This window comes from Eupeodes corollae, chromosome 1 (genome assembly GCF_945859685.1).
Source record: "Eupeodes corollae chromosome 1, idEupCoro1.1, whole genome shotgun sequence".
Classification (NCBI taxonomy): domain Eukaryota; kingdom Metazoa; phylum Arthropoda; class Insecta; order Diptera; family Syrphidae; genus Eupeodes; species Eupeodes corollae.
This window is the reverse complement of record NC_079147.1, coordinates 78,221,623-78,249,258: the sequence shown is the minus strand read 5'-3', so window position 1 is coordinate 78,249,258 and position 27,636 is coordinate 78,221,623. Positions and strand designations below refer to the sequence as shown.

At 36.9% G+C, this 27,636-nt stretch overlaps 1 protein-coding gene across 4 annotated transcripts in view; it reads right to left on the bottom strand.

Moving 5' to 3' along the window:
• Positions 1–375: 375 nt before the first annotated feature.
• The window catches only part of LOC129939105 (acetylcholine receptor subunit alpha-like), a 198,873-nt gene continuing 171,612 nt past the window's right edge, over positions 376–27,636 (bottom strand). For 2 of the 4 annotated variants that reach the window (XM_056046979.1, XM_056046981.1), the window contains exons 8-11: positions 9,006–9,149; positions 7,824–7,943; positions 7,163–7,412; positions 376–1,465 (exon numbers count right to left, since the gene is read on the bottom strand). In XM_056046979.1, the coding sequence (XP_055902954.1) occupies positions 1,268–1,465; positions 7,163–7,412; positions 7,824–7,943; positions 9,006–9,149 (712 nt within the window). In that variant the 3' untranslated portion in view covers positions 376–1,267. Of the gene's footprint in view, positions 1,466–7,162; positions 7,428–7,823; positions 7,944–9,005; positions 9,150–27,636 lie in introns of all 4 variants that reach the window. The other 2 variants (XM_056046980.1, XM_056046978.1) reach the window with 2 other exon arrangements.

Genomic DNA, 27,636 nt, shown 5'->3' with positions numbered 1-27,636 from the left:
CAAACTAACGGTTACGGTTGCATAAATTGCCTCAAATTATAAAATAAATAGAGAATATCTTATGTAAAGTTTTACACCAAACGCCTCAAGAGTGTTTTAACTAAAAAATGTGTTTGTTTCAAAATAAAAATATTTGTTGTGAGAAGATAATTCGAGTATCAAAACTTTGGGCTGGCCCTTACAGTGATTTTTAAATGTTATTTAAGTTAGAAAGAGACATTTTATGAAATAAAACTAGCGAGTAAAAGGTTACTCAAGCAGCAGAGTAATGGCAATAAAACTAACTAGTAAAATTACACGAACTAACGGAAAGATCATTCAGCGAGTAGGACTGCGCAAACTTACGAAATATTAAATAATTAGAGAATATCTTATGTAAAGTTTTACACCAAACGCCTCAAGAGTGTTTCAACTAAAAAAAGTGTTTGTTTCAAAACAAAAATATTTGTTGTGAGAAGATAATTCGAGTATCAAAACTTTGGGCTGGCTCTTACAGTGATTTTTAAATGTTATTTAAGTTAGAAAGAGAAATTTTATGAAATATACACGAAGGTATGAAACTGGACTTTTTGTTTTAGTTTTTCTTTTTAATTTGTTTTAACTTTAATTTGATCAAAATTAATAATTTTTTTTTTCAAAATTTTATTTTAAGAATAAATTAATAATAGAAAGAATTGAAACAGACAGATGAAGTATTTTGTTTTTAGTTAGTTTAGAAAGAGATTTGTCTACTTTGATATAAACAATTTTTCTGTGCGTGGTTGTGGGAGGAGAAACTAACATCTTAAAATCAATTTTTAATTGAACTAGTTTTTGTTTTTAAAATGTATTTTCTTATTTTAAGTTTATAGTTTTTTATGTTTTTGGTTTTTGTTCATTTATTATGAATTAACTGCTTATGAATATATATGTATAATCTTCTTACATAATTTCTTTTTTTTCTTCTTAAATAATAATCTTTCATACTTGGTTTCTGTTTTTTTTTTGGATTTTAAAATTTTTTAATTTCATTTTTTTTTTCAATTTTTTTGTTTTATTTTATTTTTTGTTAAAATATTTTTTTTTGTTTTGTATTTGGTTCTCGTATTTTTTGTTTGTTTTTGTTTTATTTTCTAGTTTCACTGTCGTTCTCCTAAACAAAAAATCGTTCTAGATATTTTTTAACAAACGCGTAATAACTTTCAGACATTAAAACACAGGCACTCATTCCCATTGCACATAATATTATAGGAGGAATTAAAAATACGAATTTTGTACAGTAAAACTGCTATTGGGGCGGACGACAACGGCCAGCCGATGTTCCCGAAAAATCAATGGACTTTTGTTCGATAATAGGAATTCGATCATCGTAGAGAGTTGGTGCTTGTAGTATAATACCAGCAGTACCTGCTACAACAGCTAATGTAAATATCCATAAGAATAAACGATCGAGGACCATGGCAACGTATTTCCAATCTTCTTTGACCTGTAATTAAAAAAAAGTAAATGAGTTGTATGTTAAAATTAAAAGTATTGACAAATTTTAACCGATATAATTAATAATTTAATAATAATAAATTAATAATAATGATTTAAGAGAGGAATTCCGGGCCCGGCACGCACAAATCTCATATCATATTTACCTTTTTTTTTTTAAAGTTCATGCTGCTGATATGGTATGTTCTAATTTCAATAATTAATAGTATGAAATTAGCTGGAATTAACGGAAATAATCATTTTTTGTTTGAAAAGTTAAATAAAATTGATCGAAGTAAAAGTATTTCAAATTTGTCTTAAAAAAAACTAAGTATTTTAAAAGTTTTGGTGGAAAATCGTCTCCAAGTTCTGGGAATAAATAGCATTGAGCAATGGCGGAAGGTCTTCTTTAAAATTGGCTTCATAAATGTGTTTCAGATGAATTATTTATTCTTTTAACTCTTACAAAACATGCGAGTTATACTTTTGGATGAACCTTGTAGCGGATTTTTTAATCTCAATTTCGTCCATTTTTGAATACTGTCATAAAAAATGAAAATGTAGCATTCAAATTTTTCATTGTATCGAACCGACGCACGGGAAATTTCAGATATAATTGAATCAATTGATGTTCAAATAGTAGACATGTGCATTCAAGAGGACCTTGTGTCCACAGGTTTTTATCAAAACCCACCTCTGTCTATCAAGTCCTACTCTCACCTCCCGGCCCCGTGGTGAACATCGGGTGCCTAGTACCTCAACAGGAGGGGGGAGAAGTGTTTCCACATAAGGAGCTGTTTTATCCGGCTCTCCATACTTAGAGTTATATATACTTTGGGGCCCCGCAGGTTGGGGGTTGTGCCGACGGGGTGACTTCTTGGAAACGTAAAAGCCTCATAATTGCGAAGCACCAACGAGCCTGGGATACGGACGAATTTACTGTTGACAACCTACGCGAACGAATAAAGGACAACGAACTTCGGACCACGTGCGGTCAAAGAATTAGCGGAGGCCCTAGACTGCTATAAAGCCAGGAAATACGATGGGATGGGCCGGGCAAAAAGAGGTTGAAAAAGTGCGATGTATACTATGGGGACTGCTACCACGAAAACCAACAGCGCTTATTTGGATGCGGCTTTATCATTGAAGCCTTAGGCAAGAAGTCTTGAGCTATAGGTGCATCAATGAGCTCCTCATGACCATACGCATCAAGGCTAAATTCGGCAACATTAGCCTGATATGCGCGCACGCTCCCACAGAAGAGGAAGACGACAACACCAAAGATATGTTCTTCGAGCTCCTAGACAAAACATATAAGCAGTGCCCTAGCTACGATATTAAAATAGTCGTGGGCGATTTTAATGGCAAGCTAGGAAGGGAAGACATCTTTGGTGGAATAATCGGGAAGAACAGCCTGCACGACTACACTTCCGACAATGGATTCAGGCTCATAGATTTTGCTGCGGGGCGAAACGTCATGGTAGCCAGTACGCGTTTTCCACACCTCAACATCCACAAAGGAACTTGGACTTCTCAAGATCAATCTACCGTCAACCAGATTGACCATATTGCGATCGACGCCAGACACTGTTCCAGTATCATGGATGTACGAACTTTAGGAGGAGCTAACATCGACTCGGACCACTACCTCGTTCTAGCCAAGGTAGAAGTTCGGATTTCCAGACCCAAGGTAAAATAGGTAGGTGCTGGGAGAAGGTACAGCGTCAAACGGCTACAATCGCCAGAGATCGCCAAATCCTTTTCCGACCGAGTTAGAAGTAACCTCTCTCGAAGTTCTCTGCCACCAACACAATGTATCGAAAACCAGTGGCAACATTGCCAAGATTCAATCAGAGAAGCCGCCTCTGATGTGCTGGGTTTCAAACAGCCACCAACAAGGAACCACTGGTTTGATGAGGAATGTCGGTAGGCAAATGCAGCCAAACAACAGGCACGCAAAGCGGCGTTGCATAAAAAGACAAGAGCTGCTCATGAGCTATATGAGCAGAAGAGGCAAGAGGAACGCTCACTTCTCAGAAGGAAAAAGAGATTTCAAAGGAAGCGTGCCGTCGAAGATGTTGAGAGGTATAAAGTTTTATGAACAGGTGAAACAAAATTCACAGGTACATAAACCTAGAACCGAAGGCTGCAAAGACGAAAGTGAAAACATCATAGTGGAACCACAGTTAATTATGAGGATATGGAAAGACCACTTCTGCAGACTGTATAACGGCGACGACAAACTGAATTCCACTGTCAGGCAGGATGATCTATTCAACATAGACGACGAAAGCCAACAATCCCGTCCTCCTGACCTAGGCGAAGTAAAGATTGCCATATCTAAGCTGAAGTCTAATAAAGCCGCTGGAGCGGATGGATTGAATGCCAAAATCTTTAAAGCAGCTGGAGATAAGTTGGTTAGGAGCATGCACCAACTTATCTCTAAAATATGGTCGGAAGAAGGCATGCCCGATGAACCTCAGTATTGTTTGCCCGATCCCGAAAAAAGGAGACCCTCTAAACTGCACCAACTATAGAGGAAGCAGTCTACTTAACGTCGCCTATAGAATATTCTCTGCCGTAATATGTGAACGTCTGAAGCCCATCGTCAACAACCTGATAAGTCCTTATCAGTGTGGTTTTAGACCAGGAAAGTCCACAGTCGATTAAATATTCACATTGAGGCAGATCCTGGCAAAAACCCAAGAACACCAAATCGACACCTACCATCTTTTCATTGATTTCAAGGCCGCATATGACAGCATCTACAGGGACGAGCTGTATAGAGCCATGTCTAGTTTTGGCATCCCTGCCAAAATCGTCCGTTTGTGCAGGATGACTATGGAGAATTCACGCTGCTCCATAAAGGTTGGAAACAACTTAACAGAACTTTTCGATGTCAAAAAAGGTTTTAGACAAGGTGATGCGCTGTCATGCAATTTTTTAGCATCGTGCTTGAAAGAATAGTGCAGAGCTCAAACGTCAACTCTAGAGGCACTATCTTTCAAAAGTCTGTCCAATTACTAGCATATGCTGATGACATTGACATAATCGGAAGAACTCAGCGTGATGTCAATGTGGCTTTTGTGAGTATTTACTATTGAGGTAGAGGCAGCAAAAATGGGTTAAATGGTTAATGAGGGCAAAAGCAAAGAGGTAGTCAAGGACTTCTTCTACCTAGGCTTCGCTGCAAACGTAAAAAACAACACCAGCGCTGTTTCTTTCTGTTTCTTTGGGCTAAGAAAGCAATTGATGGGTAAAGTCCTCTCTCGAGGGACCAAAGTATTACTATATAAGACCCTTATCATCCCCGTCCTGCTATACGGTGCAGAAGCATGGACTATGACAAAAGCGTATGAAAGCACCTTTGGTCGGTTTGAGAGAAAAGTTCTTCGTGTGATCTACGGTCCCGTATGCTTCAAAAGGGAGTGGAGGAGAAGATGAAACAAAGAGCTGTGTGGGCTGCACAGCGACGTAGACTTAGCCAAAAGGGTAAAAGTCCAACGACTTAAATGACTGGGTCACGTAGAGCGCATGAAAACCAATGCTCCGGCCCGGAAAATCTTCGAATCCACACCCACAGAACAGCGCAGTAGAGGAAGACCGCGAATCAGGGGGCGCGCACAAGTGGAACGTTTCCTCATCCAACTTGGAGCGCGAAACTGGAGACATGTAGCTAGGGACCGAGCTAGATGGAAAAGTTTGTTCGGTGAGGCCCTAGTTCACACAGGACTGTATCGCCACCTTAATTAAGTAAGTAATTGAATCAACTATGACTTAAAGGATGTTTCTCTTGGAAATTGTTTTTTTGTCTGTTTTAATTTGATCGATGAAAACGATTCTCGAACATCCCCTAATCCAGTAGAAACTGCTTTGCATTCAGATCCAATTTGATCCCATCCATTTCGAAAAATGTTCACATAGAAGATAAAGTTATCGAGATCTCGAATTTAAACGTCAATAGTACTGTTTCTGGGTAGAAGAAAGATACTTCTTTCATTTATAGCGCTAAGAACCTTACACGAGGACAAAACGAAGTATTTACTGTTATCAAATAGAGTCGATTAACAACGTAGACTTGGTCAGAACGAGACAATTGACAGGTGTAACTTCGAAGTGGTAAACGAATTTGTTTATCTGGGCACTGCTGTTAATTCTGCAAATGACATCTGCGTGGGGATCAAAAACTACGTTTCCTATTTCAGTTCCATTGAAATTGAAATAACTTGTGTTGTTACTCAAGCTGATTTTCAGTGTTAAGTAAAATACTGATGGTTATCAAATCTCATTACAATATCTGATGTGCCAGTAAAAAAATTGTTTCAAATGTCTTAAAGTCGTTTGAACTTAAATTTTTTTGACAGAAGACTCAAAATTTTGTTTCATTTTCCATCTAATGCTTTCAGAGATTCAAAGTTGTGTTACTTTTTTTTCGTTTCCAGGATCTTTTTCAAACGTTAAATATGTACGTGATCAACGAGTTTGACAACAAAAAGCGGAAGACACCAAATGCCTAATAAAACGGAAAGAAAGATAAGTTTTCGCATATAGAATTTATGTAGGTAAGTATTCGTGACAGCACACTGCTCAAAAGCATTTCAGAAATAGTTCTGAGAGTTCACGATACAGCGTTTAGAAAAGGCTTTGTTTAGAGCGTGTTGAACATGTTCAGAACCCTCAGATCCTTAAAATAAAACGCCTCACATTGATAATACATATACAATGTTTGAAACTGTCATATAATGTCGTTGTTCTATTTGCCGCTGTCATATGTCAGATAATTATTATGTGACAGTGAAATTGAAAGGATTTAGGAACGAAACATCCAATCGTATGATCGTATGAACGGACAATTTTCATTGGCTGCGTTCAATCGCGTGTTGGATAGGGTATCTTGGATAGGTAGACTATTAGTTACCATGTTGAACAAGTTGGATAGCTGTATTGAGATAGCTGTCAAAAAATAAAAACAACTTTCAGCTGTTCACAAAAAGCAGAGAAACATTTAAGCTTCGAAGCCTAAATTGTTGTAAGATAAAAGATTTAATGGATAATTCAACTGATTCGTCGGGCGATGATGAATTGATAGGTGCATAACAGCTGTTCTGTCAGATACCTACATACCCCAGAAATTCTTGGATACCTTTTTGACACCTCAGCTGTTTTTGATTACCTGTCATTTTACACGTAAAACACTAACAAACAGGCATCCGGATACCCTATCTGTGTGAGACTGAACGCAGCCATTTATAAGCAATAGGTGTTTCCAGCTCATTTGCAGATTTTGACAGATTTGACAATAGTCCACACTAAATATAAGCTTTCAGTTTTAAATCAGATACTTCAAAAATGTTCATACATACATATATAAAAATATCGCTTCCCTAAAGATAGTGTAGGTAGGTAACCTTAATCCTTCCATACATTGTATTCAAAAAAGACTAAAGTAGTTGTACGAGTTTATATGGAAAATAAAAACATCCAAAATCCATATCCTGAAATCATAAGCCACCGAAAAGTCCATTTATACGAAAAATCGTTTTCAATTTCAATCAATTATCTGAAAACGGAAATTGTCCTTTCCTTTTTTATTTTCGTGCGATTTTTATTTCTTTTCGTTTTGTTGAAAATCGATTTTTTCCAATATCCGCTTAAACAACAAAATTGTAAACAAAAATATTATAAACAATACAAAAAGAAGTTTTACCTTAGTTGAGTCCTCTTGCATTTTTGTATGCTCCGCAATAAAACGTACACAAAAACAACTTCGATGCACTCTCGGTGGACACTTCGAATGGGAGAATGCTGGGTTATTGATTATGGGACTCTTAATGCCCGTAGGTGGTCCCATGTCTAAATCGGGAACGGCAGATAAATCATTCGATCCAGATTGTGGCAGGGTTGGAATTGGCCCATGTATTTGACAACTACCGCCGAACGGTCCAGTTCCAGTTAAGCTGCAAAAAGCAACGCTATGAAAATATATGAAAGGAAGAAAAAATATAAAAAAATAAAATAAACTGTAGTAAAACATTGAATTGAATTTTTTTTTTCAAAAAGGAAAAATAAGAAAAATACACACGCAACTTCCATTAAAAAATTTTAACACTCTGATGGCTACACTAATTGTTCGTTTTTCCTCCATTTTTTTTTCTTCTGTTTTTTAAGTCGCGTCGAATTCAATTTCCAAAACGAATAAACTTTATTAGATTATATAGATTTCCATATACAGTTTCATAATAAGTAACGACGGGAAAGCTTTCGAACAACATACAATAAAAAGGTTAAACAAAAATCTCAGGAAATTTGTTTCCGATTGCCTGGCTATTGACTATAAAAGGTTAAGAATTCTCGCTACAAGCACTCACCTGGATGGCGACAAATCCTCTTTTGATGGCGTTCGACTGTAGGCTGTTGGACTGTGGTCCAGATTCGTTGTTGAATAGTATGGATAGAAGCAGGCGTGGGTGTCTTTCAGCAGCAATTTACTGGAAATAGGAATGTGATAATAGGTTTACGAGCCGGGTATATATATTTCCCAGAGAGTTCTGAACGGATTATGCAGCTGGTTGTAAAATTATTCTGATACTCTTGGTGGTAATGCTGCATTTATTATTGATATTTTATTGGATATTGTTGGTGCAACAATTCATATACATTATTGTTCCATTTTAGTTGTTTTCGAAGATTAAATATGGATACTTACTTTTTATACAGAAATTGTTTTAAATTTCATATTGGCAACACTGTTTTTGATGACAGTTGACATTTGATTTCCTTGAAAGATTAGTTTCAAACAGAAATGGTGGCGTTCAGATACTAATCCGAAGATATCCGGAATGTTTTTGGATAGGGAAATCTATTGTCAAAGACAATTCTCAAGCTTACCCAAAATATTCTGTAAACTTAACTATGCAATTTAAATTTCTGTAGAGCAATAACAAATTATTATTTTGACAGATGACACATAATTAGACACTTCAAGTTCAGGTCAATGTGTCTAAATTATATTTTGGCGCAATCCAGGTGAATTGAGAATTGTTAACACACAACAAATTTTGACAAGTACTTGAAAGGCATCAATACTATTTTACAATTCTTGCAATTTGAATACTCAAAGGCAATAATGTAAAGGATCTACAATTTTATGATAAATCCAAAAAATATAAGTTGAAAATTCTGTCTTCAGATACTGCCGATAGTTTAACGCAAGAAAATTGAGATAACACAAAGTATAATGCTTTCCAATAAGATGTTTCGGTGTTCAATTGCGATCACCTTTTTGAGAAATAACACGGTCAGGAACCTTTATTTACAAAACTGTTAAATATGACAGCAAGATTTTCAAAATTTGTCCACTTTTAGTAATGGCGTAGTTTTTGCTTGTCAAATGTCATAAGATGACAGCTTTTAAAGTTTCAGCTAACCAAATAGCGGGTTTAAAACTATTGAAGCCAATCAAAATACATATCAATGATAACTATATTTACCAACCAAACATTACTCAATGGCTACCATTTTTGTGTTTTTAAAATTGTATATATACTAACCTTGTTTCAAAGTTATATTTTGGCCGTTTGATGAATAAAAATTTGGGCAGGAAATTGATGAACACTCGTTTAACCCATGGTGCCATTCGATGCGTTTGCGGCGATCGGAAATGGACATTGAGTACGACTACGGTGACGCATATACTAAAAATAAATAAATACACACAAATTAGAAAACATCATTTGCAATCATAATATTATATATTTATTTGTAATTAAATAACTTTAAAAAATATATTTATGTTCTTAGCATCAGCTAAATTCATAAATGTGGGATTTTTTGAAAGAAATATTGAGAATGTTTTTTTATTGATTATTTTGTTTGTATGCTGTGATTTTTTAAATAAAAGTACACTAGCGGATTAATGTATGCAGTCAGTACAGACACTTCTATGTAAAACGCTTGTACTTAATTTATTAAAGCTTACATGTAATGGTTACATATCGATTTATGTATGAAATAAAGCCCCCCTTATCAACTATTGAGTCCATATTTTCGTATCTGCCCAATACAGCTTATTTATTATGTGATGAGTACAAGTAACGTGTATTTAAGGTAAAGTTTATGTAATGAACGGAAGCAACCAGGTATCAGCTTATGCACTTAAAGGGCTAGAGTTTTGAACTGGTAAAAGGCCTAGTGGTTTGCAGGCTTGCTCGGTTTCTCGAGGAACACAGTTCAAATCTAAGTAAGGAAAATTTGAAAATTTTGCAGATAAGAGATGTGTTCAGGATTAATCAAACTACATTTAAACTCAAATCATTAATTAATTTCATTTCTAGTTTTGTATTATATTTGATTGTAAGAAAACCCTGTTTGGGAGATTATTCGCGCGACTCACTGTACTTACTGAAAACAAACAACTTATAATCCGCTTAATCCTCATCCAAGGCCAATAATTTGCATATTGTAATGCATTGTATTTAGATGATTTGGTATAGAAAAAAACCACTATGTAGGTATCATTCGATGTAAGACAATTTTAAACTTTCCTTTTTTTGTTTGACCATCGCCGTGAACACATCTTCCAAGCAAGCCCTAATTGGTAACATTTTTTCATTTTACAATTAAAACTTAAACATTATAAATAACAATTTTTTTATATAACAATAAACTTAAACTTTATAACGATTTAATCAAATCTTTCGAATTCTCAATCATAATAAAAGTGGTCCTTCTAAGCCGAATTTAAAGAATTTTTCTAAAAGTGTTTTTTAAAGACATCGAATTGCATATATAATATATTGATTGTATGATATCTATATATATATGTCCTTCGAAGCTATTCATGCACCGCATATGTGATACAGTGTATTCATACGAATTTTTTTGATTGATTCCGCATCGTTTTATCGTTTCGTTAATAAAAAACTAATTGTGCTTTTCGACATGGCGAATGCATTAAAAATCAAATGTGGTAACGCAAAAGGGCGCTTAACGCGGGCAGCAGCATTTGTGGAAACAATAGATGAATCCACAACTCTAGAAATGCTTGAGATACGTTTGAATAAACTTGAGACCGCGTGGTCAGAATTTTCTTCGCTTCATAACGAGATTCTCGAACAATCTCAAGAAAGTCAATTCGGTGAAATTGAAAATGAGTTTTCGACATATGAAACAAAATATTTTGTAACCAATGCTCAAATAATTAAAGCAATTCGCGAAAGGGTAAATTCCAATGAACTTTCGTTAAATAAGTCAGCTATAGATCGGTTAGTTGACCAGCAATCGGTTTTTTTGGAAAAATTAAATAATTCGTCTTCGTTTTCGCCGAATAATTCAAATACAACCAAACTTCCAAATATCGTTGTGCCACCGTTTAGCGGAAGCTATAAGGATTGGCCATCCTTTCGAGATTTGTTTCTCGGATCAGTTGACACTAAGACGAATCTTAGTCCAACTCTTAAGTTCCACTATTTGAAATCGTATCTACGTGATGATGCCGCTAATCTCATAAAGCACATTAGCATATCCGATGTTAATTATACTGAAGCATGGGATCGTTTAGAAAAGCGTTATGATCGTAGACAATTAATCGCTCAATCGTTTATTGAAACTTTTTTGTCGCTTCCTACTACAAATGTTTGCAATTTTCAAACTTTAAGAAAAATTTCTGATGGTGCCGATGAAGTTGTGCGTGGGCTTAGTGCGTTGGGTAAATCGAGTCGCGACCCATGGCTCATTTATTTGTTATTGAACAAACTGGATCCCGATTCAAAACAAGCTTGGGCAGAACACATCGGTTCTCGTGAAGACTGCACCATAGCAGAATTTTTAAAATTTTTAGAAGAGCGGTGCGATGCTCTTGAGGCATGCCAATCTCTTAATGGTCGTTCGGTCACAACGCGTACGAAGCAACCAACTAGCATTCGGGCTCATTTAGCTGGGCCCTCAGATTCAGCTACGTCATCAAAATGTGCAATGTGTAAAGAGGATCATATCCTTCCGCAGTGTGCCAAATTCGTCGCGCTAGACATTGACTCTCGTCGAAGTTTTGTAAAAACAAATTTACTTTGTTTTAATTGCCTTCGTGCTGGCCATTCGTCGCTTAAATGCCGTTCCTCGTTTCGTTGTCGGGTGTGTAAATCACGCCATCATTCGCTGGTGCATCTCGAAGATGCATATGAAAAATCTCAATCCGCTTCTTCAAAATCTTCGCATCAATCTCAACCTTCGTTATTACCTTCTACAGCTACATCTACAACTACAACTACTGCTCCCAATTCGATAATTAGTAACCATTCGCTTGAATTTACCTGTCGAAAAAAAACACTATTACCAACCCTGTTGGCTAAAATTCAAGATATTCAGGGAAATCTTCTAAACTGTCGTGTGCTACTAGATTCCGGGTCACAATCTACTTTCGTTGTTGAATCTTTCGCTCAAAGACTCGGGTTTCATAGAACTCATTCAAGAATCCCTATTCTCGGTTTATCGGCTACGGAAATAGGATATACAAAATGGAGTATATCGTTAAACCTCCATTCTCGTTTCAACACATCTCGATTATTCGTTGATGCATTTATAATGGATAAATTATCTTCGAATTTACCATCTAAGTCGATAGACGTGTCTTCTTGGTCATATATTGAAAATCTCGAACTTGCTGATCCACATTTCAATTGCGCTGCTCCCATTGATGTTCTTCTTGGAGCTGATAAGCTTTGGAGCATTCTAAGAAATGGACAAATTCGTGGTCCTGATGGGTGCCCAATCGCTCAAAGTACTTCGTTCGGTTGGATCATAACGGGACAGTTCTTTGAACCAGAAGAATCGAATTATTTCACGTCTTTTCATTCGTTAGTCGATATTGATTCGTTACTACACCGATTCTGGGAACTCGAAGAAGTTCCTCCAGCAAATAATACAGCTGTGGTCGACCAGGCGGAAGAACATTTTCGCCAAACATTTTCTCGGTCTCCTGACGGGAAGTATGTCGTTCAACTTCCATTCAAAACACAAAATCCATCGTTCGAAAAAACTCTACCTTTTACTGTTTCGCGTCTCTATGCAATGGAACGTCGTTTCAATCAAAATTCCAGTTTGCGAGAATTATATTCTAAGTTCATGCGAGAATATATTGATTTTGGCCATATGACTCAGATTCCTCGTGAAGAAATCGCTATTCCTAATGACAGATGTTTTTATCTTCCTCATCACGCAGTGTTGAAGCCGGACAGCTCGTCCACAAAATTACGTGTCGTGTTTGATGGTTCAGCTAATTACTCAACGGGAAAGTCTTTAAACAGTACGCTATTGATAGGCCCTCCTATTCAACGCAATTTAATAGGTGTGTGCTTACGATTCCGTCAACATCCGTTCGTGTTTACTGCAGACGTTGTTCAGATGTTTCGACAAATTTGGGTTGATGATTCACATGCTGACTATCAGCGTATTGTTTGGCGTGAATCTCCTTCGAAAGAAATCGAGCATTATCGTTTACGTACTGTGACGTACGGTACTGCATCCGCTCCATTTTTGTCTGTTCGTATTCTGAAACAACTTGCTGAAGATTATAAATCAGACTACCCAAACGCAGCCCGATTTCTCCTAGAAGATGTGTACGTCGATGATGTCATGACAGGAGCCAAATCAAAGAAGGAACTTATGGAACTACAATCTGAATTAGTAGCTCTTCTTTCCTTGGCCAAACTTCAACTGCGAAAATGGAGTTCTAATTGTTCTACTCTTCTAGCTTCGCTCCCAAAGGAAGAATGTGAATACTCTATTTTCGATACGGAACGCTCAAAGTCATTTGTTAAAGTACTCGGCATGCATTGGAACCCTTTAAATGACGAATATTCATTCCGCATGTCAAAAAATCTTCCAACCATCTTGTTGACTAGGCGCTCGTTACTGTCAGAAGTGTCGCGAATATTCGACCCATTAGGACTACTGGCACCATCCGTCGTTCTCTTCAAAATACTATTTCAGGAACTCTGGTCATCGAACTTAAATCTTGGATGGGACGACCCGTTTCCTTCAGAATTAGCGGAACGATGGGCAAAGTATAGACAAGAGATTTCGGATTTTGAGCAGGTTCGTATCCCCAGAAACTTGTTTGCATCTTCATTCGATGACGTTGAGTTTCATGGATTCTGCGATGCATCCTCACTCGCTTACGGTGCTGTTTTATACACTCGTTGTAAGACCACAGAAGGATACAAAGTCAACATTATTGCAGCAAAGACAAAGGTTGCTCCATTAAAACCGATTTCGATTCCTCGCTTGGAGCTTTGTGGGGCTTTGCTGCTAACTCGTTTGTTCAATCTCATAAAATCATCATTTTCGTTTAAATTTTCCAGAACTGTAGCTTGGTGTGATTCTGAAATTGTTTTGCATTGGCTCTCTTCACCTCCTCGTCGCTGGACTACGTTCGTTGCCAACAGAACCTCTGCTATATTGGAAACTGCTCCAAGGAGTTGCTGGAACCATATGCGATCCGAGTCAAATCCAGCTGATTGCGCGTCGCGCGGTATTCTTCCGTCAAATCTTCCAAATCATCATCTTTGGTGGACTGGCCCACCATGGTTATCCCTTGAGGAAAATGAATGGCCAAAACCAAAACTCGTGAACATTAACCCGGAAGAGAACGAACTCTTACTCGAAAAAAGATTGTCTCCACCTCAAGTTCTTCTAACGTCATCCAACAAGTTTGATGTCATTGATCACATTATCAATAAAACATCATCGTGGTTTCGTATGCAAAGGATACTCACTTACGTCATACGTTTCATCTATAACTACCTATGTGAAAAATCTAATAAACCTAATCGTCGAACCTCATACTTAACCCTAAAGATAATCATCGTCGCGAAAACAACTATAATTAAATACATCCAACAAAATTCATTCAGTGAAGATATTCGTGCCCTAATAACCAAAAAACATCTACCCCAAAAATCAAAACTTCTAAAATACTCTCCCTTTTTAGATAACAAAGGTCTTCTTAGAGTAGGAGGCAGGATAAAAAATGCTAACATATCTTATAACATAAAACATCCTTATATTCTAACTAATAACAATTTTTCTGCTCTTCTTATATAAGATATCCACAAAGGTAACCTTCACCCAGGAGTTTCCGCAACCTTCGCCATTGTAAAACAACAGTTTTGGATCTTGGGCTCTCGTAACATTATCCGTAAGATTGTTTTTGGCTGCAATAGATGTTACAAACTGCGAAAAGATACCACTACGCAACTAATGGGTGACTTACCATCGCAAAGGATATCACAAAGCCGTCCGTTTTCACATACAGGTTGTGATTATGCTGGGCCTTTTAACATCAAGTTTTCTAGAAATCGTAATCCAAAAACATCAAAGGCTTACATTTGTTTATTTGTATGTATGGCCACCAAAGCTATTCCCCTCGAGCTAGTGAGTGATCTCACTTCTGAAGCCTTTCTCGCCGCTTTTCGTCGATTTGTTTCGAGACGTGGACTCTGTTCGAATGTCTATTCGGACAATGGAACCAACTTCCAAGGTGCGCGTCGATGTCTCAACGAGATGCACAAGTTGGTTCTGTCAGAAGCATACAATGAAGCCGTTGCTACGGCACTTGCAAAGGACAGTGTGGAATGGCACTTTATCCCCCTATCGGCACCCCATTTTGGTGGTTTGTGGGAGGCTGGTGTCAAGTCCGTCAAGTTCACATACGACGTGTAATTGGATCAACCATACTTACTTTCGAAAAACTATACACGGTTCTTACTCAAATCGAAGCTGTTCTAAATTCTCGTCCTCTATGTGTTATTTCAGATAATGATTTGAACCCACTAACCCCAGCACATTTCATTATAGGTGAACCATTTACTGCAATCCCAGAGCCAACTACTTTGGAAACACCAGTCAACCGACTCTCTCATTGGAATCACCTCCAAAATATGGTCCAAGGGTTTTGGAAACGTTGGCATATGGAATACATCACCTCCCTTCAAGAACGTCCAAAGTGGAAACGATCCACCCCAAACCTTAATCCAGGAGACCTGGTTATTATAAAGGAGCCAAATCTTCCACCAACAAAATGGCTTTTTGGCAAGATCGAAGCAACAACCCAAGGGTCTGATGGTCGAGCACGAGTTGCTACTGTAAAGACCGCTGGCGGAACATTTATCCGTCCAATCACCAAACTGGCACGAGTACCCATGTCCTGAAACTCGTTCCAGGGGGGCCGGAATGTTCAGGATTAATCAAACTACATTTAAACTCAAATCATTAATTAATTTCATTTCTAGTTTTGTATTATATTTGATTGTAAGAAAACCCTGTTTGGGAGATTATTCGCGCGACTCACTGTACTTACTGAAAACAAACAACTTATAATCCGCTTAATCCTCATCCAAGGCCAATAATTTGCATATTGTAATGCATTGTATTTAGATGATTTGGTATAGAAAAAAACCACTATGTAGGTATCATTCGATGTAAGACAATTTTAAACTTTCCTTTTTTTGTTTGACCATCGCCGTGAACACATCTTCCAAGCAAGCCCTAATTGGTAACATTTTTTCATTTTACAATTAAAACTTAAACATTATAAATAACAATTTTTTTTATATAACAATAAACTTAAACTTTATAACGATTTAATCAAATCTTTCGAATTCTCAATCAAGATGTTTACATTTACAAAACATCAACAAGAGAAGTCGGGGTACGAAAAAAAAGAGCAGTTAAAATAGTTATTAGGATATAAAGAGATCATAAAAACGTCCAATATTTAAGCAAATCAATAAAAGTATATGTAATAAGTGCATTGATTTGCTTACTTAATGTGGGACTACAGTCCAGAGCAGACCTGGCCCTTAACCAACATGCGCCTCTCTATTTTTTTAATACTCGCTCAAGATTGGTTTCGAATATCTTCTGGACGCATTCTAAGACGCTCTCATTTTTATTTGAAAGGATGCACTCCTCAGAATCTGGATGACGGGTGTCTTATAGATGGTACTGACACCATTGGTCTTGATCTTATTGACCACTAAAGCAAACTTCTCCGCTTTTGTCGCAATGCTCAAAAACGCTCCACTGATATCACGCTTTGATCTTCCAATTACCTTAGGAAGATTGTGCTGATGCCAAAAAGCTAGTATTTCCGGTCGGAGTGACTTCCTGACCACGTAAATAATACCTTTAGTTGCGACGCACCAACAAGCCATGATCGACGAATGACACTTTTCCAGTACGTATATGGGAAGTCCGAACTTTCAGAGGGGCCAACATTGACTCGGACCACTACCTCGTTGTAGCCAAGGTACGGCTTCGGATATCCCAATCCAAGCGAAAACAAGGAAGTCCTGTGAGAAGCATCGAAGTTTGACGGCTATAATCGCAAGAGACTGCCATGTCCTTTTCCGATCGAGTCTCTAATAACCTCTTAGAGAGTCCTATGTTGCCTGCATTAAGCATTGAAATCCAGTGGCAACATTGCCTTGCAGCCATCAGAGATGCTGCCTCTAAAGTGCTAGGTTTTACATGGCTACAACAGCGAAACCCCGGTTTGACAACGATTGCTGGCAAGCGCACGCAGCGAAGCAAGAGGTATAAAATACGGCACTGCACAGAAGGAACAGAGCTGCTCGCGAGCTCTACAAGTAGAAAAGGAGAGAATAACACCAGCTTCTTAAATGGTAAAACGGAGAGCACAAGAAGCGCGCGATAGAGAGATGTCACAACAGGAATGAGGTTCGTAAATTTTACCAAAAGGTAAAAAAACCAGCCATCAGCACACGAAGCCTGTTAAGACGATCAGGGAAACATCGTAGTAAAATCGCAGTCTATGTTGAGAATATGGAAAGACCACTTCTCCAAATTTTATAACGATGATACGAACCGTATTCCGCTGTAAGGAAGATAGAACCACTCAACCTAGGCGACGCAGATCAACAATTCCGCATACCCGACCTCGACGAAGTGAACATAGCTATATCTAAGCTGAAGTCAAACAAAGCTGCTGGAGCTGACGGCATCGCTGACAAACTATTCAAAGCAGCAGGCGATGACTTGGTACGGAGCATGCACCAACTCATCTGCAAAATATGGTCGGAAGAAGGCATGCCCGATGAGTGGAATGTCAGCATAGTTTGCCCGATACATAATAAAGGAGACCCTCTAAACTGCGCCAACTACAGAGGCAACAGTCTCCTTAACATTGCGTATAAGATCCTCTCTGCCGTATTATGTGAACATCTGAAGCCATTCGTCAACAATTTGATAGGTCCTTATCAGTGTTGCTTCAAACCAGGAAAGTCCACTATCGACCAAATATCCACACTACGGTAGATCTTGGAAAAAACCCAGGAACTTCAAATCGATACCCATCCCCTCTTTATCGATTTTAAAGCCGCGTATGACACCATCTATAGGAAAGAGCTCTACCGAGCAATGTCTAGTTTTGGCATCCCTGTCAAACTTATCCGTTTGTGCAGAATGACGATGGAAAATGCACGCTGCTCTGTCAAAGTCGGAAAAGATCTTACCGATTCGATGTCAAAAAAGGTTTAAGATAAGGCGATGCACTGTCATGCGACTTCTTCAACATCGTTCTGGAAAGAATTGTGCAAAACTCAATCGTCAACACTAGAGGCACAATCTTCCAAAAGTCCATCCAATTAGTCGGATATTGACATAATTGGAAGATCAAAGCATGAGCGTTCTTCACCATTGTGACGGAAGCGAGGAAGATGGGTTTAGTGGTCAATGAGGCCAAGACCAAGTATATGCTGTCATCATAAAAGGACATTGAACAACGATGTCTTGGACAAAATGGTCACCATGGACAGCTATAACTTTGAGGTAGTTAAGGACTTTGTCTACAGAGGCACCGCTATTAACATAGACAACGACACCAGCGTTGAAATCAAACGAAGAATAACTCTTGCAAATCGCTGATTCTTTGGACTTAGAAGGCAATTGAGAAGTAAAGACTCCTCTCGAGCATCTAAAATTACCATCTATAAGACACTCATAATCCCAGTTCTCATTTATGGCGCTAAGGCCTGGACCCTGTCAAAGATAGATGAGAGCGTTTTAGGCGAGAAAAAAAATCTTCGGTGATTTTTGGCCCCGTATGCATAGGTGGAGAATGCAGGAGAAGATGAAATGTACGGGCAGTACAGTGACCTAACACTGACCTAGTTAACAGGTTAGTGCATGTAGACTTAAACATAAACATAGAATGGACATAAACGCTCCAGAGCGGATGGTCTTCTAATCAAATCCCGAGGGACTGCGCAGTAGAGGAAAATCAAAATCACTTTGGTTGCAGTTCTTATTGATAATAACATCAACTTTTATACTTTACAAGTCACACTTGTTGCTAACTAGTGCAAAAAAAATCCTTCTCGTTCCTAAATTCCAAGAACTGATCTCGAAAAGGGTAATAAAATGTTTGACCTGCTGCGGTAAAATTTGCCACAATAAGTTTCACTAGCCAATCTCGTATCCTTTTTCTTTTTTTAACCTTCCTTTCGTCGTTGCGGCTCCAAAATATTTTTAGAGTTCAGTAGAATCCTGCTTTCCATCAGTCAGTGACCTGCTCTTATTGTATTTTGGAAGAGCAAACAAAATAGGTTTCAGTGGTAATGCCGTTGTGTGACAGAGGGTCCACATGTTCATTTACTTAAGAAATCGTGTGACGGATGAGTCACGAAGACAGCCTATTGAGTGTGTGACAGGTGGTCCACACAAGGTGAAAACCTAAAGTGTGCATTCTTTCTATAATTTGCACACCAACCGGAATACTAAGTAGGGTCACCTTGCGATGTGCTTTTCCCTTCCCCTAAAATTGTCTACACGGAAGTCTTAGGGTTTATAGTCTAAATTTCGAACTATAGGATTCTGCCTTTCAATCTTGGTTGAAAAACGCCAAGGTTCCTAATTACCAGAACGCTTTCCTCGAGTTATTAAACTGGGTCGGTTTGGGCTGGGGAGTTTTATTCGCGAACTCTCAAAAAATTTTCGTTTACTTTTTAGACCAACAGGATTCGACGGATAAGAACTGAACTCGTCCATTAAGCCAAGGTTAGTGTTCAAATCACCAATGTGAAAGAGAACACAAAGGTTTGACCGTAAGAGATAACGATATAATAACAAAAGGTCAGAGTAGGATGTGCATACTTGTCGTGGCCTCTTGGATGAGGGAAGTTTGCCATGAATATGAAACTTTTTAGAGAAGCTAAGAAGAGTGATGTCGAGAAGAAAAAAAAGGTCGTGAAAAATTTTTAAGATGAAAAAAAAAGAAAAGTCGTGTTAGTTTTGTGTTGGCATTTAACTAAATCAAAATAAAAAAAAACAAACAAAATTGGTAAGGAAGGCGTTGTGAATAAGGAAGAGGCAGGATCAATTTTTTTGAACCAAAGAAGCTAAGTGTATTTTTTTTGTTGAGTGATTTTTGTGTTTTTTTTTACATTTGCTTGTAATTTGTAATTGGCTATAAAGAGCCAAGATTCAACCTATGGACTTTCGGTCAATCGCTTTGTTTCGTGAGATTGCGGGACCCGCGACCTTTGCTCCTTTGTTCTTCGGGAACTTTCCCAAGGTGACCTTTCTTTGTGTCCTTTGTGCACAACCAATTGTTCTCTTTCTTTTTTTATTCTTTGTATCAATTTAAATTGAACAAATATTTTTTTTGAAAAAATTCTGAGTTTTATCCCTATATTTATAAAGGTTTCCCAGATATAAAATAAAATATCTTAACCTTTCTAGGTGAAAAATTAATCTCGAATTATATTTAAATTGGGAAGTAAATTTCCGCTTTTTTTATTATTATTTATCTTGATTGGTGATGGCGCCCATTTTTCATTATTTTTTTGCTACGCCCCTGTGTAGTACCTTTTATTAACTTCACATAGGAAGTTATTGTAATGGGTCCGATTTGTCAAATTGAAAATTTTGACATTTCTCGACGTTAAAAAGGTCCCTAGAGTCGAAATAAAAGATTTTTGGAAAGATGTCAGTGCGTGCGTGTGTACGTACGTTCGTACGCCCGTACGTCTGTACGTTCGCGACGTTTTTTTGCTATCCATACCTCAAGAACCAGAAGAGATATCAACTTCAAATAAATTTTGTTATACAGATAATAAGGCAGAAAGATGCAGAAAGGGCTCTCAAGAAAATTGCTTGGGTGTTTTTTTTACCATAGCAGTTTGAAAAAAATGGTGAAAATTTTGGTTAATCCTAAATATCTTACGAACCAAAAACGCTAAAGACTTGAATTAAATTTTATATAATGTATTGTAACGCGATACCAAACAGGTATATTTTTTGAAAAAATCAATATAACGGTTCTTTTTATAAATCAAAAAAACTGAAAAAAAATTTGTCACCCCCAAAATTTTACGACTAAAATATTATTTCATCTCCAAAACAATTTTATGCAACGAAGAATAATGTTTTTGACATCTGATAAAATTTTGAGAAAAAATCGAATTGACAGTTTTCTTACAAAACAGTTTTTTTTATAAAAAATAAAAATCTAAAAAAAACATTACTCAAAGTTCGTAAAAATTGAATATCGATTCAAATATCTTTCCAAAAACTTGAAATTTCGGCTTCGAGCTTATTTTATCTTATAAGAAATATTGTTTTCAACATTTTGACAGTTTTTTAACAAAAAATAAAAACCATAAAAAAAATGTATAAAAGTTGGTAAAAATTGATTTTCGACTCAAATATCTTTTCAAAATTTTGAGATATTGGCTTTAATTTACTTTAATCTTTCAAAAAATCTTGTTGTCAACATTCAGTTAAAGTTTGAAAAAAATCGAATTGACAGTTTGTTTACAAAAAATTAAAAACCGAAAAAAAAATTAACAAAAGTTGGTAAAAATAGATTTTCGACTCAAATATCTTTTAAAATCTTTGAGATAATAGCTGCTTACTATTTTTTTCTTATAAGAAATATTGTTTGCAACATTAGGACAAATTTTGAGAAAAATCGAACTGACAGTTTTTTTACAAAAAATAAAAACCCAAAAAAAATGTATAAAAGTTGGTAAAAATTGATTTTCGACTCAAACATCTTTTCAAAACTTTGAGATATTGGCTTTAATTTACTTTAATTTTTCAAAAAATCTTGTTGTCAACATTCAGTTAAAGTTTGAAAAAAATCGAACTGACAGTTGTTTTACAAAAAATTAAAAACCAAAAAAAAATTAACAAAAGTTGGTAAAAAATGATTTTCGACTCAAATATCTTTTAAAAACTTTGAGATAATGGCTTCTTACTAATTTTGTCTTACAAGAAATATTGTTTTCAACATTAGGACACATTTTGAGAAAAATCGAATTGACAGTTTTTTTTTTACAAAAAATAAAAACCTAAAAAAAAATGTATAAAACTTGGTAAAAATTGACTTTCGGCTCAAATAGCTTTTCAAAAATTAAAAATATTGGCTTCAAACTTATTTTATTTCACAGAAAATATTGTTTTCAATGTTCAATAATTTGTATATAAAAATCCAACAGTCCGTTTTTTCATAAAATATAAAATCTACAAAAAATTGTACGCAAAATTTGGTAAAAATTGATACTAGTACATATAGACAAACTTTTAAGCAAGACAAATCGACAGACGGGATGGGAAGTTATCAGTGTGGGTCGCAGCCCAGCCTCTTTTTAGTTTTATAATTAATAAGAGCATAATTTAGTATTATTAAAGCAAACACATTTTGGGAACTTATGTGCATAAGTTAATACAATCTTTATTGGTCTGTAATCATTAAAGATTTAATTATGTAATGAATACACAAAGTAAGTTTGCAGAATTTTATAATGACTAAATACCTTACTACTTTATATACTTCTTCCTCAGGATAATTGGCTTCGTATCTGAAGATATTGAAGCGTTACAGTCGGTGTCAAGTATGTGAACAATAATTTATTTTAATCTGAGTCTTAGCCTATGATTATATTTGAGCATAGAAACCACTTAAGGTATGGAATTAAATTCATCTGACGAAAATGTCGAAGGTACTTAACAAACAATCTAAAAAAAAACATGTTGCAATCTTACTGGAATACAAAAACATTTACATCGAGATTATTTGGTAAAACATACTACCTCTCTTTTTGTCGAAGAGGCTACTCAACATTGACATCACTTAATTCATTTGGAACCTCGCAAAAACACATTGTCGAGGATGGTATGATAGATTGTTGAAATATTTTCAAGGATTCTATGTAGCACAGGTTTCATTCCAAACACAAAATATACCTATGATCCAGCTCCCATCTCACCCGACCTACCGACACATAACCAGGTGCCCAAGCTGGCAGGAGTTAAAACAGTATAGGATACCCATAATCTCATTCCGTGTAATGGCGTTTCCTTCCTCTCCTGATGTGATTGATTGATTGATTGATGTGATGTGTCTATGGAAGCATAGGTGGATGATGGAATCCTAATGAAGAGAAATCATCATCCAAGTGGCTACAATGCCTATGGGCATTGTGAAGCACTCGTATATGTGTACGAGTATGCCTATGTTCTCTCGGGAAACCATCATAATCAGGTAGACGACAACGGTTAATTGTCGTCGTAATCCAGCTCCATGGAGAAGTTAATTAAATCAGCAATCCTATGGATGAACAGCACCGCTAATGGGGAAGGATTCCTTCTTCTTCTTCGGATACTCGAGTAGAGCAATGTATCCGAACAGCATTGTGATAATTTTGAAATTTCAAGGTGTTGTTTTATTTTACGTATCTATAGGTTTGTTTTTGCACTGTTTAATTATTTTTATTGGGCTGGTTGCTGATGGTTTTAATATTCTAGCTGACTTCTCGGAAATTCAATCATCACAATGTTAATCGAAATGATTTCATTACATTTAAGTTTAATCACGGAAGTAACACGGTGCTGCTCCTGCTGCTGGTTTCAATTTCGAGTCGTATAATTTTGTTCCGGAATAAGGAGAGATGATGACGACGACGACGAAGCCAGAACGATGTGAAAGTCATGAATGGTAAATCGATATATGTACAAATACAATGTAGATATTGTATCTCATTAGTGAAATCGGCATCAATGTCACACTCGCTGGAAGAATCGAATGTTATAAACTTGGGGGGAGGCTGTTTTATGTGAATTAATTGGATGTTAGATTTCGGATTTAATTAATTTTTCATCTGCCTTAACCATAATGTGCGAATGGCAGAATGTAGTGAAATAATTACTCACTGATGTGAAGGCTCTGGTAAGAAAGTAAGCAAAATTGATGAAAAACAGAAAAAAAGCAACACCTAATAAAGCTATTAATTAATTTTCATAAATTATTATTATAACACTAAATGTTGGAGAAAAATGATTAATCGAAATATTTCTTGTAGAACTAATTTAATAACATATAAATAAGATATTAGGAGAGCTTCTTTAATTTGTTATTTTCTTTTTTTTATCAGTTTTCCAATATTATTTTGTATACGTAGATAAAACATAATGAATAAATGTAGCCAGTCGAATGATGATTAATATTGGAAGCATTAATAAGCCAGTCTTAACGTGTGTACAGACATTTTTGCTTTCAATTAAAGTTAGGCCATTTTTATGTATGGTAGAGTTTATTAAGCAATAATCATAAATTTGATACATGGTTGGAATTTTTGTGTAAGATGATGATGAAATAGATATTCATAGGGTTGAAAAACTTTTAAAGGGAAGATTTAAGCACAATTATATTCTGATTGTTTAAGAATTTCTTTGGATATTTCATCTTCCTTAAAGCCCTTTTTCATAGATTTTGTTCAGGAGTTTCGGGCTCAAGTAATACACGTCGAAGATTCAATATGTTGCACGAATTTGCAGTGGTATGTAAATGGACTGTTTATCTGTTTGAAAGCTTTCGTAAGAAAATTGTTCAAAATAATAAAGAAAGAAGAAAGATGTATAAATGGTAGACATGTGCATTCAAGAGGACACAAGCGTCCACAGGTATTTCTCAAAATCCACTTCTGTCTATCAACTCCTACTCTCACCTATCCGTGGTGAACATCGGATGCCTAGTACCTCAACTGAAGATTGGGTTCCAACCCCAGTGGAAAGTTGTTGGGGGCAGCAAACGAGAGAGGGGTGAGATATGTTTCCACTAAGGCAGCTCTCCTAGATGGAGAGATGGAACAAACGGTGGCGCCTACAGTTCCAGTAAGGTTGAAGTACTTAGTGAACACCTTATAGGGCTTCTTCGACTTTTTCGGAGCCCAGGACTATAAGGAGCGGTTTCATCCTGCTCCCCATCTTTGGAGTTATACTTAGGATCTGGCCCTCCAGGTTGGGGGTTGTGATGTGCGTCGGGGTGACTTCCTGGCCAAGTAAAAGTCTCATAGTTGCGAAGCACCAACAAGCCTCGGATACAAACGGATTTACTGTTGAGAATGTTAGGTCCCTTAACAGACCACGTGCGACCAAAGAATTAGAGGAGGCCCTAGACTGCTATAAAGCAGATATCACTGCCATCCATCAAATACGATGGGATGGGCCGGGCAAAAAGAGGATGAAAAACTGCGATGTATACTATGGTGACTTCTTCGCTTATTTTGATGCGGCGTTGTCATTGGAGCCAGACTTAGGCAAGAAGTCTTGAGCTATAGTTGCATCAATGAGCGCCTCATGACCATACGCATCAAGGCCAAATTCGACCGTATTGCGATCGACGCCAGACACGCTTTCAGCATTATGGGTGCACGAACTTTCCGAGGAGCTAACATCGACTCGGACCACTATCTCGTTGTAGCCAAGGTAGCACTTCGGATTTCCAGACACAAGGCAAAACAAGGACCGAGTTACAAGTAACCTCTCTCGAAGTTCTCTGCCGCCAACACAATGTATCAAAAACCAGTGGCAACATTGCCAAGATGCAATCAGAGAAGCCACCTCTGATGTGCTGTTTTTCAAACAGCCACCAACAAGGAGCCCCTGATTTGATGAGGAATGGCGGCAGGCAAATGCAACCAAACAACAGGCACGCAAAGCGGTGTTGCGTAAAAGGATGAGAGCTGCTCATGAGTTCTATGAGCAGAAGAGGCGAGAGGGCATGAGAAGCGTGTGGTCGGAGATGTTGAGAGGTTTAAAAACATTAATAAAGTTCGAAAGTTTTATGAACAGGTGAAACGAAATTCACAGGTCCATACACCTAGTCACATAGTGGAACCGCAGTCAATGCTGAGGATATGGAAGGACCACTTCTGTAGACAGACGGCGACGACGAACTGAATTCCGCTGTCAGGTAGGATGATCCATTCAACATAGACGACGAAAGCCAACAATCACGTCTTCCCGAGTTAGACGAAGTAAAGATTGCCATATCTAAGCTGAAGTCTAATAAAGCCGAGGGAGCGGATGGCTTGAATGCATAGCTCTTTAAAGCAGCTGGAGATAAGTTAGTTAGGAGCATGCACCAACTTATCTGTAATATATGGTCGGAAGAAAGCATGCCCGATGAATGGAACCTCACTATTGTTTGTTCGATCCTGAAAAAAGGAGATCTCTAAATAGGTTCTTATCAGTGTGATTTTAGACCAGGAAAGTCCCCAGTCGACCAAATATTCACATTAGGGCAGATCCTGGACAAAAAAAACAAGAAAACCAAATCGACACCCACCATCTTCTCATCGATTTCAAGGAGCATATGACAGCATCTACAGGAACAAGCTGTATAGAGCCATGTCTAGTTTGGCCATCCTTGCTAAACTTGTCCGTTTGTGCAGGATGACCATGGATAATTCACGCTGCTCCATAAAGGTTGGAAACAACTAAACAGAACCTTTCGATGTCAAAAAAGGTTTTAGACAAGGTGATGCACTGTCAAGTTTTTTTTTAACATCGTGCTTGAAAGAATAGTGCAGAGCTCACACGTCAACACTAGAGGCACTATCTTTCAAAAGTATATCCAATATCCATACGCTGATGACATTGACATAATCGAAAGCACTCAGCGTGATGTCAATGGGGATTTTGTTAGTATTGAGGCAGAGGCGGGAAAAATGGGTTAATGAGGGCAAAACAAAGTATATGCTGTCGTCAAGAAAGGACATACAACACCGACGTCTTAGTCAAAACGTCACCATCGACAGACGTAACTTTGAGGTAGTCAAGGACTTCGTCTACCTAGGCTCCACTATAAATGCAGAAAACAACACAAGCGCTGAGATAATTTTTTTTTTTTTTTTACATTTTGGGCTTTATGACGTTTTGGGTTTTGTGCGTTAAAATTTTGGATAAGAAGAACTTATGTCAAATTGTAGTTTAAGTCTTTGTATACAGTGGACCAATTACGACGTTCTTCGAAAAATTTAACTGATTTCCATTGATATTGCTTTATTAATTAAAGCATATACATATTCACATTGAATATGGAATGCAGCCTCGTTCAAGTGGCTGTTATGGCTGGTTACTCAAGTTTTTCATGCCCTGGAATGGATTATTTTCAAATTTGTGTTTAGAAGTAATGATTTAACTATTTTTTGACATCTTATTTGATTGATTTTTAGAAACTATCCTAATGTGTGCATTTAAAAATTTAAATAGTAGCCTCCATGATTTGATTTGAATTTTAAAACTAAAAAAAATAAAAGGAAAAAGAACTAATTGCAGTTCAATCTATCGACGAGGCGCTTAGAGCTAACCAAGAACTGTAATACGACGTCGTGATTTATACGAATTCTTTTACTCTCAATTCATTTCGAATAGTGAAAAATAAACACACATATGTTTTAGAGATACGTTAATAGTAACCGAAAATTTGACGGATATCTAGCAAGTATGACCTTTCAAAATTCATCAATCATCTACCAGAGTCAGTTTTCGAACATGTTTCCAGATTAATTTAAGACTGCCTTTGGGGATTTTTCTTCTTCAAGCACCTCTTCTCCTATTATTCTTAACACACAAGAACAAAGTCATCTTATATCAATAAATTTTTCGATTTCTGAGGCCTCTATACGTAACAATATTCTCTGATGAATACTATAATTTATATATAAAAAAAAGAGGCTGGGATGCGACCCACACTGATAACTTCCCATCCCGTCTGTCGATTTGTCTTGCTTTAAAATTTGTCGGTTTTCGTGTTAAGTTAAAAAAGTTGTCAGTTGAATTATTCTTAAAGATTTTAAAATTACCAATAATATTTTTCAT